At 38.7% G+C, this 16,217-nt stretch overlaps 1 protein-coding gene across 1 annotated transcript; it reads right to left on the reverse strand.

Annotated features, from left to right (window-relative positions):
• Positions 1 to 147: 147 nt before the first annotated feature.
• On the reverse strand, positions 148 to 15,649 carry LOC134070086 (cytochrome P450 2F2-like). Its single transcript, XM_062526300.1, has 9 exons — positions 13,839 to 15,649; positions 12,246 to 12,408; positions 11,826 to 11,978; positions 11,500 to 11,660; positions 11,085 to 11,261; positions 10,406 to 10,544; positions 9,956 to 10,143; positions 9,396 to 9,537; positions 148 to 1,425 (listed from the first exon to the last, which is right to left on the reverse strand). The coding sequence occupies exons 1-9, from the start codon at positions 13,998 to 14,000 to the stop codon at positions 1,235 to 1,237; spliced, it is 1,476 nt and encodes a 491-aa protein (XP_062382284.1). The 5' UTR covers positions 14,001 to 15,649; the 3' UTR covers positions 148 to 1,234.
• Positions 15,650 to 16,217: the final 568 nt, after the last annotated feature.

A 16,217-nucleotide genomic window follows, 5' to 3' on the forward strand; every position in this document is an offset into this window, starting at 1 on the left:
GGCACCAAAACCCAACATATTTTGTTTAAGGACAGTCCTCTTATTTCAAGCTTCAGTGATATGTCACATTTTATGGGCAGTTTGCATGTATATGAGATTATACTGTTGCATAAGCAAGTTGAAACAGTTTTTACAAAGGATGCAGTGCCACTTCAAAAAAGCCTTTATTGATATGGCATTATAACATTCTCAAAACAATATTTACAAACCTGCTACCATTTATGACATCTAAACAATTACTGTATATACTGTATAAAGCTATTCAAACTCATGAACAATGCAAGCAAAATGCATGTTTATGTCAAATAAAACTTGTTTTAAGATGAATATGTAATGAATCAGTTAAATATTCCTCCCTGACCAATAACAGACACATGACAAGAAACTTTTCTCTAATTTATGTAACATAACAGTCCCTTGTAAGACACTTATTTGTGCAAATGTAATGCTGTTTGACCATTCTGACAACAGGTCATAGCTTTGTGATTTGGAGCCTAATGAGGGTGATCAGACAGAATGTCCCTTGTCACGCATAAAAACGCAAATGACGTTGGACCATTTCCTGCCTTGAGTTGATCTTTTCCCCCTGCTTTGAGTTGAACTTTTTTTTTACTTTTTGCAGTGAGGTGCACCTTTTTCGTGCTGTTTGGTATCAAAAGTAAACATTTTACACACTGTTTATGTGCCTAGACTGCAGAGGCGCCCTGAGCATCATGAATCAAAAAAAGCGCACCTCACGTTTTACAGGCAGCAAAGCGTGTCCTGTCTGATTGCCCCCTTGATATAACAAGAGGCTGAGAATCAGAAGATTCACTGTAATAAAAGCTGGACAGAATCCACTACTATTTGAAATACAGTACTAAACCAACATGGTGATATAAGATAGGAAAGGCAAGGCTCATTTATCATGGCCATATGACCATTAACATGTGCCAAAAACTGTCAATAACATACTGAGAGTGCAAGAGTTAATAGTTAATTCACATACACTAATGCACCATGCGCATAGAGACATGCTAGGCTGCTGATCTCCAAAATAGTTCTTAGCCTCAAGTTTGTTTGTTTTTTCTGCCTATGCCTCGCTCATATAAACGCGAGGGGGTCACAATGGTGATGATTTTCCCGAGTCATGTCATTCCACAGAGAAAAACAAAATAATGAGAGCACTTGAAAAGTGAAAGGCATATCTATTTAAATGTCACCTACAGAAACCTGCATGCTAGCATCAGTTGCATTAGCTTGTGGATTCCCTTCGATGGATGGTGACGTGGAACGGTTTGGGTGCCTGTGTGCCTCCAAACACCATGCTGTAGTCAGGGACTCCCTTCTCCTCTGGCCAGACCAATCGGAAGCGACGAAGCAACGTGACCAGGATGAGGAAGAGTTCCATGCGAGCAAGCCCCTCCCCCAGACACATACGGGATCCTGGGTAAATAATCAGTTCAAGATTGACTGCAATGAAAACTGGATAGAATTCATAACTACCTGGTGTACTAAACGAACACAGTGATAAAATACGAGAAAATACGACGTATTTAATTATAATTATAATAATAACTAGAAATGCAATTCCAAGGAATTACCAGTGCATGAAAATGCAAAAATAGATAGATAATGTAGATATGGTTACTAAGGTGTAGATAGGGTAAACATGGTGGTTGCATAGTTTACAGAGAGTTGATAGTGTGAAGGTAGACGTTTTAAAGATGAAACGTTCCAGTTCTAACTTAACTAATGATTTCTATTCATGTTAAAATGTTGATTAGCTAACTTAGCTAATGATTTCTAGCAGTTACGCTAAAAATGCTAATTATGCTAGCAATGCTTACTTTACTAACAATGCTAACCAGGTTGATTAGCTAACTTAACCGATGATTTCTAGCAGTAATGCTAAAAATGCTAACCATGCTAAATATGCAAACAATGCTAACCAGGTTGATAAGCTAACTTAGTTGATGATTTTTTGCAGTTATGCTAAAAATGCTAACTATGCTAACTAGCTAACTTGCTAGTGAGGACTTTTATTTTGAAACATTTGTTGCTAGGGTATCCATGGTGGCCACTATCAGGAAACAAGAAGTTACTGCAGTATAATCATGTTGGTTGCTATGGAAACGGTCATAAACGCTTAATTTTAATGGTTGCTATGTTAGTTGCTAGGTACATGGAGGTTTCATGTAGTTGACTGGAGGCATAGTGGATGATAACTGACAGTTGGAATGGTTGAACAGTTCAATAGTTGAGTAGTTTCAATGGTTAAATGATTTAATGGTGTATTATTGCAGTGAGGACTTTTATTTTGAAACAGTTGTGGACAGAGGAAACAATTAACAATTCACTGATCTACATAAAGAATGATGGAGCGGCAACAATGGGATAGTCTAGCCCTTCTATCTTTGTTTATGTAGATCATTGAGGGTCGAGGCCCGAGGAGCGAGTGAGGACATATAAACGCTGCTTGAGAGGCACCCACAGTAAATACTTGTATGTAGATAGTCTAATTAATGTTGATAGACAGAATGTTTAATGGATGTTGATAGGCAGATTGTTTAATAGATATTGATTGACAGTTTAATGGGTGGATGAGTGAATGGTCTGAAGAAGATGTGGATAGAAGGTTGGATGGAATGTGCCTTATATTCTTGTTAAGAGACACTGATACAGCTCTCTGAGAGTAGTTGATACAGGTGTAATCAATTTAACTGGCTAGTCTTAAGAGAACCACAGTGTGCTTAAAGCCTGAGACAGAGTAAATCATTTAAAAGTTGAATGTAGATAGTCTAATTAATGTTGATGGACAGAGAGTTTAATGGATGTTGATAGGCAGATTGTTTAATAGATGTTGATAGACAGTTTAATGGGTGGATGAGTGAATGGTCTGAAGAAGATGAATGGATAGAAAGTTGGATGGAATGTGCCTTATATTCTTGTAGACTGGAGAGACACAGCTCTCTACTGAGAGTAGTGGATACAGATACAGGTGTAATCAATTTAACTGGCTAGTCTTAAGAGAGCCAGTGTATGTAGCCTAAGAGAGAGAGAGAGCTGCTGCACCTGGACTGGCCACCTGGCGTAACATTCTAATTGCTGCCGTGATGTCATAATGAGCAATGTTAAGTCTATGGGGAAATGTTTAATACTTTTTAATTTACAGTTTAAAAAGTATAAAAGTTACAAAGTTGAAAAATACATTGCACAGGTCTCCTAAGTAAGACCTACGTAGCAAAGTTTGAATCAAGTTTCTACGTTAAACGGTTCAAGCTGAATTGCGAGCGTTAGAAGAAGTTGGATTAATAACTAGAAATGCAATTCCAAGGAATTACCAGTGCATGAAAATGCAAAAAAATGTAGATATGGCTACTAAGGTGTAGCTAGGGTAAACATGGTGGTTGCATAGTTTAAAGAGAGTTGATAGTGTTAAGGTAGACATTTTAAAGCTTAAACATTCCTGTTCTAACTTAACTAATAATTTCTAACAGGTATTCTAAAATGTTAACTATGCTAACAATGCTAACCAGGTTGATAAGTTAACTTAGCTGATGATTTCTAGCAGTAATGCTAAAAAATGCTAACTATGCTAACATTGCTAACTATGTTGACTATGCTAACCACGTTGATTAGCTAACTTAGCTAATCATTTTAGCAGTTGTGCTAAAAATGCTAACTATGTTAACAATGCTAACTATGCTAACAATGCTAACCAGGTTGATGAGCTAACTTAGCTAATCATTTTTAGCAGTTATGCTAAAAATGCTAACTATGTTAACAATGCTAACTGTGCTAACCATGCTAACAATGCTAACTTGCTAGTGAGGACTTTTATTTTGAAACAGTAGTTGCTAGGGTACCATGGTGCCCACTATCAAGAATAAAGAAGTTACTGTAGTATAATCATGTTGGTTGCTATGGAAACTGTCAAAAACGCTTAATTTTAATGGTTGCTATGTTGGTTGCTAGGTACATGGAGGATTCATTTAGTTGACTGGAGGCATAGTTGATGATAAATGACAGTTGGAATGGTTGAACAGTTAAATAGTTGAGTAGTTTCAGTGGTTAAATGATTTAATAGTGTATTATTGCAGTGAGGACTTTTATTTTGAAACAGTTGTGGACAGAGGAAACAGTTAACAGGATATGTAGTCTTCACAGAGAGATTGTATGCTTAAAGCCTGAGAGAGAGAGGGCTGCTGCAGGTGGGGCTGGCCACCTGGCATAAGATTCTAATTGCTCAACGACCCGATTGTGATGTCATAGAGGCCAATGTTAAGTCTATGGGGAAATTTTTAATAGTTTTTAATTTATAGTTCAAAAAGTATAAAAGTTACAAAGTTGAAAAGTCATAGCAACCCGATCCATTAGAATACCTACGTTACAAAGTTTGAATGAAGTTTCTAAGTTAAACGGTTGAAGAGAAATTGCGGTTAGAAAAAGCTGTCAGCGGAATAATAATAAAGAAAATAATAAGAAGACTAGGAAGAACAGTACAGTGCATTTTCATGCACTGTAACTAGAAATGCAATTCCAAGGAATTACCAGTGCATGAAAATGCAAAAATAGATGGATAATGTAGATATGGTTACTAAGGTGTAGCTAGGGTAAACATGGTGGTTGCATAGTTTACAGAGTGTTGATAGTGTGAAGGTAGACAGTTTAAAGATGAAACATTCCAGTTCTAACTTAACTAATGATTTATATTCATGTTAAAATGTTGATTAGCTAACTTAACCGATGATTTCTAGCAGTAATGTTAAAAATGCTAACTATGCTAACAATGCTACATTTGCTAACAATGCTAACCAGGTTGATTAGCTAACTTAGGTGATGATTTTTTGCAGTTATGCTAAAAATGCTAACTATGCTAACAATGCTAACTATGCTAAAAATGCTAACCAGGTTGATTAGCTAACTTAGCTAATCATTTCTAGCAGTTATGCTAAAAATGTTAACTATGCTAACAATGCTAACTATGCTAACCATGCTAACTAGCTAACTTGCTAGTGAGGACTTTTATTTTGAAACATTTGTTGCTAGGGTATCCATGGTGGCCACTATCAGGAAACAAGAAGTTACTGCAGTATAATGATGTTGGTTGCTATGGAAACGGTCATAAACGCTTAATTTTAATGGTTGCTATGTTGGTTGCTAGGTACATGGAGGTTTCATGTAGTTGACCGGAGGCATGGCTGATGATAACTGACAGTGGGAATGGTTGAACAGTTAAATAGATTAGTAGTTTCAATGGTTAAATGATTTAATAGTGTATTATTGCAGTGAGGACTTTTATTTTGAAACAGTTGTGGACAGAGGAAACAGTTTAACAGGTATATGTAGTCTTCATAGAGAATGTATGCTTAAAGCCTGAGAGAGAGAGAGAGCTGCTGCAGCTGGCCTGGCCACCTGGCAGAAGATTCTAATTGCCCTATTATGATGTCATAATCACAATGTTAAGTCTATGGGGAAATTGTCATTTTAATTAATTAATAGTTAAAAAAGTATAAAAGTTACAAAGTTGAAAAATACAAAGCCCGGATGGCCTAAGTAAGACCTACGCAGCGCAGTTTGAATGAAGTTTCTACGTTAAACGGTTGAAGCTCCATTAAGTGCGTTAGAGGAAGAAGAATAACTAGAAATGCAATTCCAAGGAATTACCAGTGCATGAAAATGCAAAAAAAATGTAGATATGGCTACTAAGGTGTAGCTAGGGTAAACATGGTGGTTGCATAGTTTAAAGAGAGTTGATAGTGTTAAGGTAGACATTTTAAAGCTTAAACATTCCTGTTCTAACTTAACTAATAATTTCTAACAGGTATTCTAAAATGTTAACCATGCTAACAATGCTAACCAGGTTGATAAGTTAACTTAGCTGATGATTTCTAGCAGTAATGCTAAAAAATGCTAACTATTGTAACATTGCTAACTATGTTAACAATGCTAACCATGTTGATTAGCTAACTTAGCTAATCATTTTAGCAGTTGTGCTAAACATGCTAACTATGCTAACAATGCTAACTATGCTAACAATGCTAACCAGGTTGATTAGCTAACTTAGCTAATCATTTTTAGCAGTTATGCTAAAAATGCTAACTATGCTAACAATGCTAACTGTGCTAACCATGCTAACAATGCTAACTTGCTAGTGAGGACTTTTATTTTGAAACAGTAGTTGCTAGGGTATCCATGGTGCCCACTATCAAGAATAAAGAAGTTACTGTAGTATAATCATGTTGATTGCTATGGAAACTGTCAAAAATGCTTAATTTTAATGGTTGCTATGTTGGTTGCTAGGTACATGGAGGATTCATTTAGTTGACTGGAGGCATAGTTGATGATAACTGACAGTTGGAATGGTTGAACAGTTAAATAGTTGAGTAGTTTCAGTTGTTAAATGATTTAATAGTGTATTATTGCAGTGAGGACTTTTATTTTGAAACAGTTGTGGACAGAGGAAACAGTTAACAGGATATGTAGTCTTCACAGAGAGATTGTATGCTTAAAGCCTGAGAGAGAGAGGGCTGCTGCAGGTGGGGCTGGCCACCTGGCATAAGATTCTAATTGCTCAACGACCCGATTGTGATGTCATAGAGGCCAATGTTAAGTCTATGGGGAAATTTTAATAGTTTTTATTTAATAGTTCAAAAAGTATAAAAGTTACAAAGTTGAAAAGTCATAGCAACCCGATCCATTAGAATACCTACGTTACGAAGTTTGAATGAAGTTTCTAAGTTAAACGGTTGAAGAGAAATTGCGGTCAGAAAAAGTGGTAAGCGGAATAATAATAACTAGAAATGCAATTCCAAGGAATTACCAGTGCATGAAAATGCAAAAAAATTTAGATATCGCTACTAAGGTGTAGCTAGGGTAAACATGGTGGTTGCATAGTTTAAAGAGAGTTGATAGTGTTAAGGTAGACATTTTAAAGCTTAAACATTCCTGTTCTAACTTAACTAATAATTTCTAACAGGTATTCTAAAATGTTAACTATGTTAACAATGCTAACCAGGTTGATAAGTTAACTTAGCATTTTTAGCATTACTGCTAGAAATCATCAGCTAACTATGCTAACATTGCTAACTATGTTAACAATGCTAACCACGTTGATTAGCTAACTTAGCTAATCATTTTAGCAGTTGTGCTAAAAATGCTAACAATGCTAACAATGCTAACCAGGTTGATTAGCTAACTTAGCTAATCATTTTTAGCAGTTATGCTAAAAATGCTAACTATGTTAACAATGCTAACTATGCTAACCATGCTAACAATGCTAACTTGCTAGTGAGGACTTTTATTTTGAAACAGTAGTTGCTAGGGTATCCATGGTGCCCACTATCAGGAATAAAGAAGTTACTGTAGTATTATCATGTTGGTTGCTATGGAAACTGTCAAAAACGCTTAATTTAAATGGTTGCTATGTTGGTTGCTAGGTACTTGGAGGTTTCATTTAGTTGACTGGAGGCATAGTTGATGATAACTGACAGTTGGAATGGTTGAACAGTTAAATAGTTGAGTAGTTTCAGTGGTTTAATGATTTAATAGTGTATTATTGCAGTGAGGACTTTTATTTTGAAACAGTTGTGGACAGAGGAAACAGTTAACAGGATATGTAGTCTTCACAGAGAGATTGTATGCTTAAAGCCTGAGAGAGAGAGGGCTGCTGCAGGTGGGGCTGGCCACCTGGCATAAGATTCTAATTGCTCAACGACCTGATTGTGATGTCATAGAGGCCAATGTTAAGTCTATGGGGAAATTTTTAATAGTTTTTAATTTATAGTTCAAAAAGTATAAAAGTTACAAAGTTGAAAAATCATAGCAACCCGATCCATTAGAATACCTACATTACAAAGTTTGAATGAAGTTTCTAAGTTAAACGGTTGAAGAGAAATTGCGGTTAGAAAAAGCTGTCAGCGGAATAATAATAAAGATAATAATAATAAGAAGACTAGGAAGAACAGTACAGTGCATTTTCATGCACTGTAATAAGAAGTCTAGGAAGAACAGTACAGTGCATTTTCATGCACTGTAACTAGAAATGCAATTCCAAGGAATTACCAGTGCATGAAAATGCAAAAAAATTTATAGATAGATAATGTAGATATGGTTACTAAGGTGTAGCTAGGGTAAACATGGTGGTTGCATAGTTTAAAGAGAGTTGATAGTGTTAAGGTAGACATTTTAAAGCTTAAACATTCCTGTTCTAACTTAACTAATGATTTCTAACAGTTATTGTAAAAATGATAGCTATGTTAACAATGCTAACCAGGTTGATAAGCTAACTTAGCTGATGATTTCTAACAATAATGCTAAAAATGTTAACAATGCTAACTATGCTAACAATGCTAACCAAGTTGATTAGCTAACTTAGCTAATGATTTCTATCAGTTATGCTAAAAATGCTAACTATGCTAACAATGCTAACTATGGTAACAATGCTAACCAGGTTGATAAGCTAACTTAGCTAATCATTTTTAGCAGTTATGCTAAAAATGCTAACTATGCTAACAATGCTAACTATGTTAACAATGCTAACTAGGTTGATTAGCTAACTTAGCTAATCATTTCTAGCAGCTATGCTAAAAGTGCTAACTATGCTAACTAGCTAACTTGCTACTGAGGACTTCTATTTTGAAACATTTGTTGATAGGGTATCCATGGCTGCCACTATCAGGAATAAAGAAGTTACTATAGTAAAATCATGTTGGTTGCTATGGAAACGGTCATAAACGCTTAATTTTAATGGTTGCTATGTTGGTTGCAGGTACATGGAGGTCTCATGTAGTTGACTGGAGGCATAGTTGAAGATAACTGACAGTTGGAATGGTTGAACAGTTAGATAGTTGAGTAGTTTCAATGGTTAAATGATTTAATAGTGTATTATTGCAGTGAGGACTTTTATTTTGAAACAGTTGTGGAAAGAGAGTTTAACAGGATATGTAGTCTTCACAGAGATTGTATGCTGCCTGAGAGAGAGAGGGCTGCTGCAGGTGGGGCTGGCCACCTGGCATAAGATTCTAATTGCTTAATGATCCGATTGTGATGTCATAGAGGCCAATGTTAAGTCTATGGGGAAATTTTGAATAGTTTTTAATTTATAGTTTAAAAAGTATAAAAGTTACAAAGTTGAAAAATACTTAGCAGCATTCCCCTATTTAAGACCTACGTTGTGACGTTTGAATGAAGTTTCTAAGTTAAACGGTTCAAGCTGAATAGAAAAAATGAATTTGGTAAGCGGAATAATAATAATAAGAAGAAGAAGCCTAGGAAGAACAGTACAGTGCATTTGCATGCACTGTAATAATAAGAAACCTAGGGAGAACAATATAGTGCATTTTCATGCACTATAATAATATAATAATAATACCGTCTTTTAAAAATATTGGATGCGAGAAAATGTGTACTACCTGCAGAGAAGGGCATGAAGGCGTCAGGTTTGACAAACTCCCCCCTCTCATTCAGGAAGTTCTCAGGGTTGAAGTCATGAGGGGACTTCCACTGACCCTCCTCATGTAGCGCTGAGGACAGGAGAGGAACAACCAACGTACCCTAGAGAGAGAGAGAGAGAGAGAGAGAGAGAGATATAAAGAAGAATGAGCGAGAGAGAGAGAAGAGATACAGAAAGAGAGAGAAGAGCGAGAGAGAGAAGAGAGAGAGACAGAGAAAAGAGAGAGAAGAGACAGAGAGAGAAGGGATAGAGAGAGATGAGGTGAATGTAGCAATCCAACTGCATTAGGGCAACACTCTTTACATTATTCCTAAAGGCCCTTAGAACAGTTGCGCTGCTTGATGTTCACTAATTCCACTGTTGCTATAGCAAACCTCACTCTTGCTATCGCTAATCAAGAAGCTAATGATAACCATAACATAGGAATGTATGAGTCGTAATGTTTTGTAATTCGCTTTGGACAAAGGCTAAGCAACGTAACCGTAACCGTAATGTTGTGGTGCTGAAAGAGAGCGCTACCTTTGGAATGTTATAGCCCATGACTTGTGTGTCCGTGGTCGTGGTGTGCAACACACTCAGAGGAACAGTGTCGGCCATTCTCTGGACTTCATGGATCACGGCTTGGACGTAGGGCATGGACAGGCGATCCTCAAAGCACACCTGCTCACGAGAACCCAGCACTTCCTCAATCTCCTGGTAGCAGCGCTCTGCATGTATGCAACAAACAAACACCAACACAAACACACACACACACACACACACACACACACACACGCACTCTCTCACACACACACACAAACACACACGCACACACACACACAAAAACACACGCACACACACATACACACACACACACACACACACACACATAGATAGAGAGAGAGAGAGAGAGAGAGAGAGAGATGTTAAGAATAAACGAAACACACTTTTCAAAACCAACCTTAATTGAAGTGCGGTTCGAGCTTGTACCCTGTACATGCGGGTGGGTCATGAGGTAGAGTGTTGCTGTCCTCAGTGTGTTGGAAGTAGTCTCAGTCCCAGCAATCAGCAGGTCAAACAAGGTGGATGCCAACTGACTGTCTTCGAATGTGGTGCCTTTATCTGCCCGCTAAAACACATAGACCGACATCCCACAGGACATACAGTATAAATAAAGGACTACCGTAATTTCTCGACTATTAGCAGCGGCTTATACATTGATTTTTGCTAAATTTCTTCCGCTATGAGGTTAATGCGGGGGGGTTAAAATGTTGTTAATAATGGTTTTGTTTCTTTTAACTTTTAACAGCATAAAACACTGTCCTGCGGCTTATACACAATGCGGCTTGTATGCGGGAAATTACTGTATCCAAGCGTATAGAGTCATTTAAACTATGCAAATTGATCACGCCTCTTGTGCAGTAGAACTACAGCACAGACTCTTCAGACTAATGTTCAATCTCAAACGATTGAGCTTGGTCTGGTGATAGCCAGGCTAGTCCCCGTGGATACATGGACCCAAATGTGACATGGAATCTGCAGCCAGTTGTGCCACTGCACCCTCCAATGTAGTCTGTATTTTCTTAAGTATAGAAATACCATTTAAGTAGCCTAGAAATCTAGACGCCCCTAGTAGCAGCAAATACTGCCCCTACTACTATCTACTTACTTTTTCAGTCTCGTCCAGATAGCAGTCAATGAGATCTCTAGGTTCTCCAGACACCCATGATTCTTTGTGCTCGGCGACCTCTTTTAGGATGTGGCTTCTGATCCGTCTGATTAAACCATGCGCCCATTTAATAAATGGCACGGGCAAACTCTTAATAATTGGAGCAATTTCATAGAGCTGTGTCAGAAGAGGGGAACAGGTCAGGTGACATATCAGTAGTGTCAAAACTGTAAAAGGAGCCAAAAAGATGAAAATATCTATGATAATAACTATGATTCTGTTTTGGCACAGCCCTAAATGTAGTTTTGTTGAGGCAAACAATGAATGCAGTCCTACTATTTATGGAAACAAATATGAATATTTAACTATTTAATAAATAATGTCAATATATGTACAAAAAAAAATGAAAACATACAATTGCCCAAGGGTCTAGGGCTATTTTAGTCGCTTCTTCCATGAAGACGATAATGGACTTGAAGTAGGGGTCGTCATATTCAAATCGAGATCCAAAAATAATGGAACAGATGATGTCAGAAGCACCAAAGTGGAAAAGATACTGAGGATCCATAGACTTCCCTGAGAGAGAGAGAGAGAAAGAGAGAGAATGAGAGAGTGAGTGAGAGAGAAAGAGAGTGTGTGTTATAAGTGTTATAAAGTGTTTGCAAATAAGCAATGTTTTCCACCCTAAAGCATAAAAGCTGCCTATTGAATCAATAGATTGCATGTTTAACCCTTGAGTACCTGCGTGTTTCTCTAGCTCAGCACAGATGTTTTGGGTCTCTTCTAGAATCTTCTCCTCCATGGAGCGCTTCCCCATCCCAAAGTTCCGCAGCGTAGTCAGGGCGAAGCGCCGATGTTCTTGCCATGCAGGACCATAATTCGCCAAGATCAAGCCTACAAGCACATGCACAGTAATTTGAACACGACGACATATTTGAAATGCACTAATAAACATTACAAAACATTAAACATGTTTGCACTTTCACAGGTCACATCAGCATTAAACCACTGTGTTTGAAAACACTGTGTGTGTGTGTGTGTGTGTGTGTGTGTGAGACAGAGAGAGAGAGAGAGAGAGAGAGAGAGAGTGTGAGAGAGAGAGTGAGTAAAAAAACATGTGTAAATACCGGTATGCGTGTCTGTCAGAGTGTGTTGACTTGCCTTTGCATTCAAGGATGTGACAAACCAACATGTGATCTGGTCGTCCTGCAAAATGAGAGGCTCTGGTGACGAGAGCTTCTCTGATGACCTTCTGACTGGCCAGGACCACCGCAGGATGACGACCAATGTACAGACTGTAGACTGGACCATAGCGCTCTGCCAACTATACACACACACACACACACACACACACACACACACACACACACACACATTTATTTAGGTAAATAAGTTCGCTAAAGGTTGGATTCCTTCTAATGTTGTCATCAGTTAACTTCATTCAACTGTGCTTCGGAGTGAAGTGTCGCTCAGTTGTTAACCTTCGTTAATTGCGTTAGGGGGCGGAGAAAGGCGCAGATTGCCCAACGAATTTCAGGATTGGTATATAGGATTTACGCTGAAGTATCACAGCGTGCGCTTTCTGCGTGTTGGCCATGGTGCAGATAACGTTACGTTCGCAAATCAAAAATACGTACATCTGGCCCTCAGTCCTCATCCTACATCACTGTACACTATCAGATCATTGCCTAAGTGTAGGCCTACACATAGATCTACTCACTATACAGGTCAGGTAGAAACCCTTTCAATCTGTTTCTACATACTTTGAAATGAAAATGAATTGGACTTTAGCTTTCTAGAAAAAGTCAGCTTTACATAAAATGTGTTGTTTTCAAAGAAATTTGTTTTTCTGTGCCTACGGAAACACAAATGTTTGTTTCTGCAGTTGAAAGGCTCTATAGGCCTATATGAATGTCCACGAATGCCATCAGGCCTGATATTATAATCGACGAGAGCCATAAGAATGTATTCATATTGGAAGTAGGCTGCTGCTTTGATCCATGTCCAGAGGAAGCCTATTAACTCTTACACACACAGCCATTGGGTACGTGAATACGTATGCCTCCTGTGGCCAATACTTTGAGGTGAGTTACGCTCACAGTGCAACGTATGTAGAACACATTCAAACACACTGAACGCCATAAACCAGAGGATGATTAGAACATTCCCATGGGAACAGGTCAGCTAGCACTTTCGAAATGTGAGACAGAACACACACACTTAGGCTACTCTCTCACGCAGAGACAGAGTTGATATATTAACAAAGCTGGTGGAATATCAGCCTCTTGTACAGCAGACTTGTGGTCTTGGTTACAAATGCCAGTATCTTCTGCTCATCTTTGGATGTTAGGGCCAGGCTGATCTCTAGGGGTCTCAGGATTGTTGGATTTGTGTGTTCAATGTCTTCCATTTCATCCATTAGTGGAAGTCACCACGTTGAGAGAAGGGTGTGGTGTGTATATCCTTAACATCTGCCGTGCTGCAGCTTTGCAATTGTCAACAGAGTCACTTGACTGAACTGTGTCTGAGCAAATCTGTCAAATTTGTGTCCTTATGTGATATTTATTCTGAATTGTGGATACCGGTACAAATAAATAAGCAAACTGTGTATCGCTGTGTGTGTGTGTGTGTGTGTGTGTGTGTGTGTGTGTGTGTGTGTGTGTGTGTGTGTGTGTGTGTGTGTGTGTGTGTGTGTGTGTGTGTGTGTGTGTGTGTGTGTGTGTGTGTGTGTGTGTGTGTGTGTGTGTGTGTTACCTTCTTGAAACTCTTGAGTGGCTGTTGTGGGTTGATCTCCAGCAGGTTTCCCAGCAGAGGAAGTGCTGTGGGTCCAGGAGGAAAGTTCTTGGGTCTTTGCACCCTGAAGAGGAAGAAGAGGAGGAAGACTCCAAACCACAACAGCAGCACAGAGATCAGCATGGTGACTGTGTGTGACTGCTCGGCTCAGAGAAAAGTTAATAGGGGAGGCGAACTTTGCACCAGAGAGAGAGAGAGAGAGAGAGAGAGAGAGAGAGAGAGAGAGAGAGGGTGTGTGTGAGATTAATAACAATGACACAGGAAGTTTATTTACTTTCACCGGTACACTGCTAAAGGAAAGGGCGTGAGACTGTTTGTGTGAGTGTGTGTGTGTGTGAGAGAGAGAGAGAGAGAGAGTGAGTGAGTGAGTGTGTGTGTGTGTGTGTGTGTGTGTGTGTGTGTCTCTAAAGGGTGCATGTGGAAACACAACTCCTTCTCGTATGCGGTATGCATGGCAATTCAACACATTCATCACAGATTATCCAGGTTGCTATGGCTTCAGGTTGCCTAAGGACACCACACTCGCACACATACGGTAGATTCTTCACACACATTTTCCCAGACACACATTCCTAATTTCTCTTTTGCTAAAGCAATACTTTTGTGGTGGACAACAGTTGATATATCTGTTGGAAGAAATTATGTTTGCTGGTGTAACACACATACAAAAGACAGTGGCTAGAATAGTAACTCATTTGAAATTTGGTCTGGCAGACTTGTCTGGACTCGCTCCCACAGACCTCTGAAGTTCGCCTGAGAATGTCTAAAGGCTACCTTACACTGACAGACTTCGACAAGATTTGGGAAAGATTCTTGAAAGATTGTAGTCTTTTGAGGAAAGCTTGAATGAGGGGCATTAGGTAAGAGACTACAATCTTTCAAGAATCTTGCCCAAATCTTGTCAAAGTCTGTCAGTGGTAGGGTGTTTTGAGTGGTGTACTGTGTTTGGTTAGCGCCTGGAGTTCAGTCCAACAAATTCAATCTAAAAGTCTCCAAAAAGTTCAATCTTAGTCTCTGACCATAACACATTTTCTGACATGGTAGCAGAATATTCCAGATGTGTTTTTGCACTGAACTCCAAGCGCTATGTTTGGCGAAAAACAAACACAGTACACCATCCAAAACACACCATACCTACTGTGAAGCATGGTGGGGGCAACATTATGTTGTGGGGATGTTTCTCTTCAGCGGGGACTGGGCCATTTGTGAGGATAGAAGGGAAAATGGATGCTGCAAGTACACCAAAATTCTTGAGGAAAACCTGCGTCCCTCTGCTAGACAGCTGAAGATTCACTTTCCAACACGCCAATGATCCTAAACATACTGGCAAAGGAACAAACCAGTGGCTTAAGGATATGAAGGCGAATGTCCTTGAGTGGCCAAGTCAGAGACCTGACTTAAATCCTATAGAATATCTGAGGATTGACTTGAAGAGAGCAGTCCAATATTTTTTAAAAATGGGTTTTGATTTCAGGCTGAATTATCCAGTAATTCAATTTAAACTAATTTGGTGATGAGAAAACTTTAATTTATCGATACAACATTCAAACACAGAAAATACGCCAGACATGTACCTAATATCAGAACGTCCAACAATAAAAATGTTTGAAAAACAACTACATCCACAAATGTAGGAAACAAATAGAGAGTAATATCTTTCAATGGTGGCAAGACATGGTGGTAATAAGGAGGTTGAATCTAAACTAATCTAATATAAGACATTCTTTAGATAACAGCCAACTGGTGTGATTTTGACCATGTCATTGCATTTTGATTAAAGGGATATTCCGCCATTTTTGGAAATACGCTCATTTTCCACCTCCCCTCGAGCAAAACAATCGATATTTACCTTGTTCCCGTACATCCAGCCATTCTGTGAGTCTGGCGATACAACTTTTAGCTTCAGCCTAGCATAGATCATTGAATCGGATTAGACCATTAGCTTCTCGCCTGCTAGCTTCATGTTTAAAAGTGACTAAGATTTCTGGTAATTTTCCCATTTAAAACGTGTCTCCTCTCAAGTTAGAAAGTGCAATAAGACCAACTGAAAATGAAACCTGGCGTTTTTCTAGGCTGATTTGACATGGAACTACACTCTCATCTGGCGTAATAATCAAGGCAACTTGCAGGCGCAGTGATATCGTACGCAGCATCTGAAAATAGTCCCCATAGAGAACAAGCAGTAGTAGTGCCAGTAGCTGCAAGTTGCCTTGATTATTACGCCAGATGAGAGTGTAGTTCCATGTCAAATCAGCCCAGAAAAACGCCAGGTTTCATTTTCAGTTGGTCTTATTACACTTTCTAACTTGAGAGGAGACACGTTTTAAATGGGAAAATTAC

The sequence above is a fragment of the Sardina pilchardus genome, chromosome 22, assembly GCF_963854185.1.
Source record: "Sardina pilchardus chromosome 22, fSarPil1.1, whole genome shotgun sequence".
In the NCBI taxonomy this organism is placed as follows: Eukaryota; Metazoa; Chordata; class Actinopteri; order Clupeiformes; family Clupeidae; genus Sardina; species Sardina pilchardus.

Excerpts from the sequence above, each read along its gene's own strand:
- LOC134070086 (XM_062526300.1), bottom strand. The coding sequence starts at position 14,000 with ATGCTGATCTCTGTGCTGCTGTTGTGGTTTGGAGTCTTCCTCCTCTTC. Across the intron at positions 10,545-11,084 it reads ATCTGGACGAGACTGAAAAA|CGGGCAGATAAAGGCACCAC; the intron begins GTAAGTAGATAG and ends TATGTGTTTTAG. Across the intron at positions 9,538-9,955 it reads TGGGCTATAACATTCCAAAG|GGTACGTTGGTTGTTCCTCT; the intron begins GTAGCGCTCTCT and ends CTCTCTCTCTAG.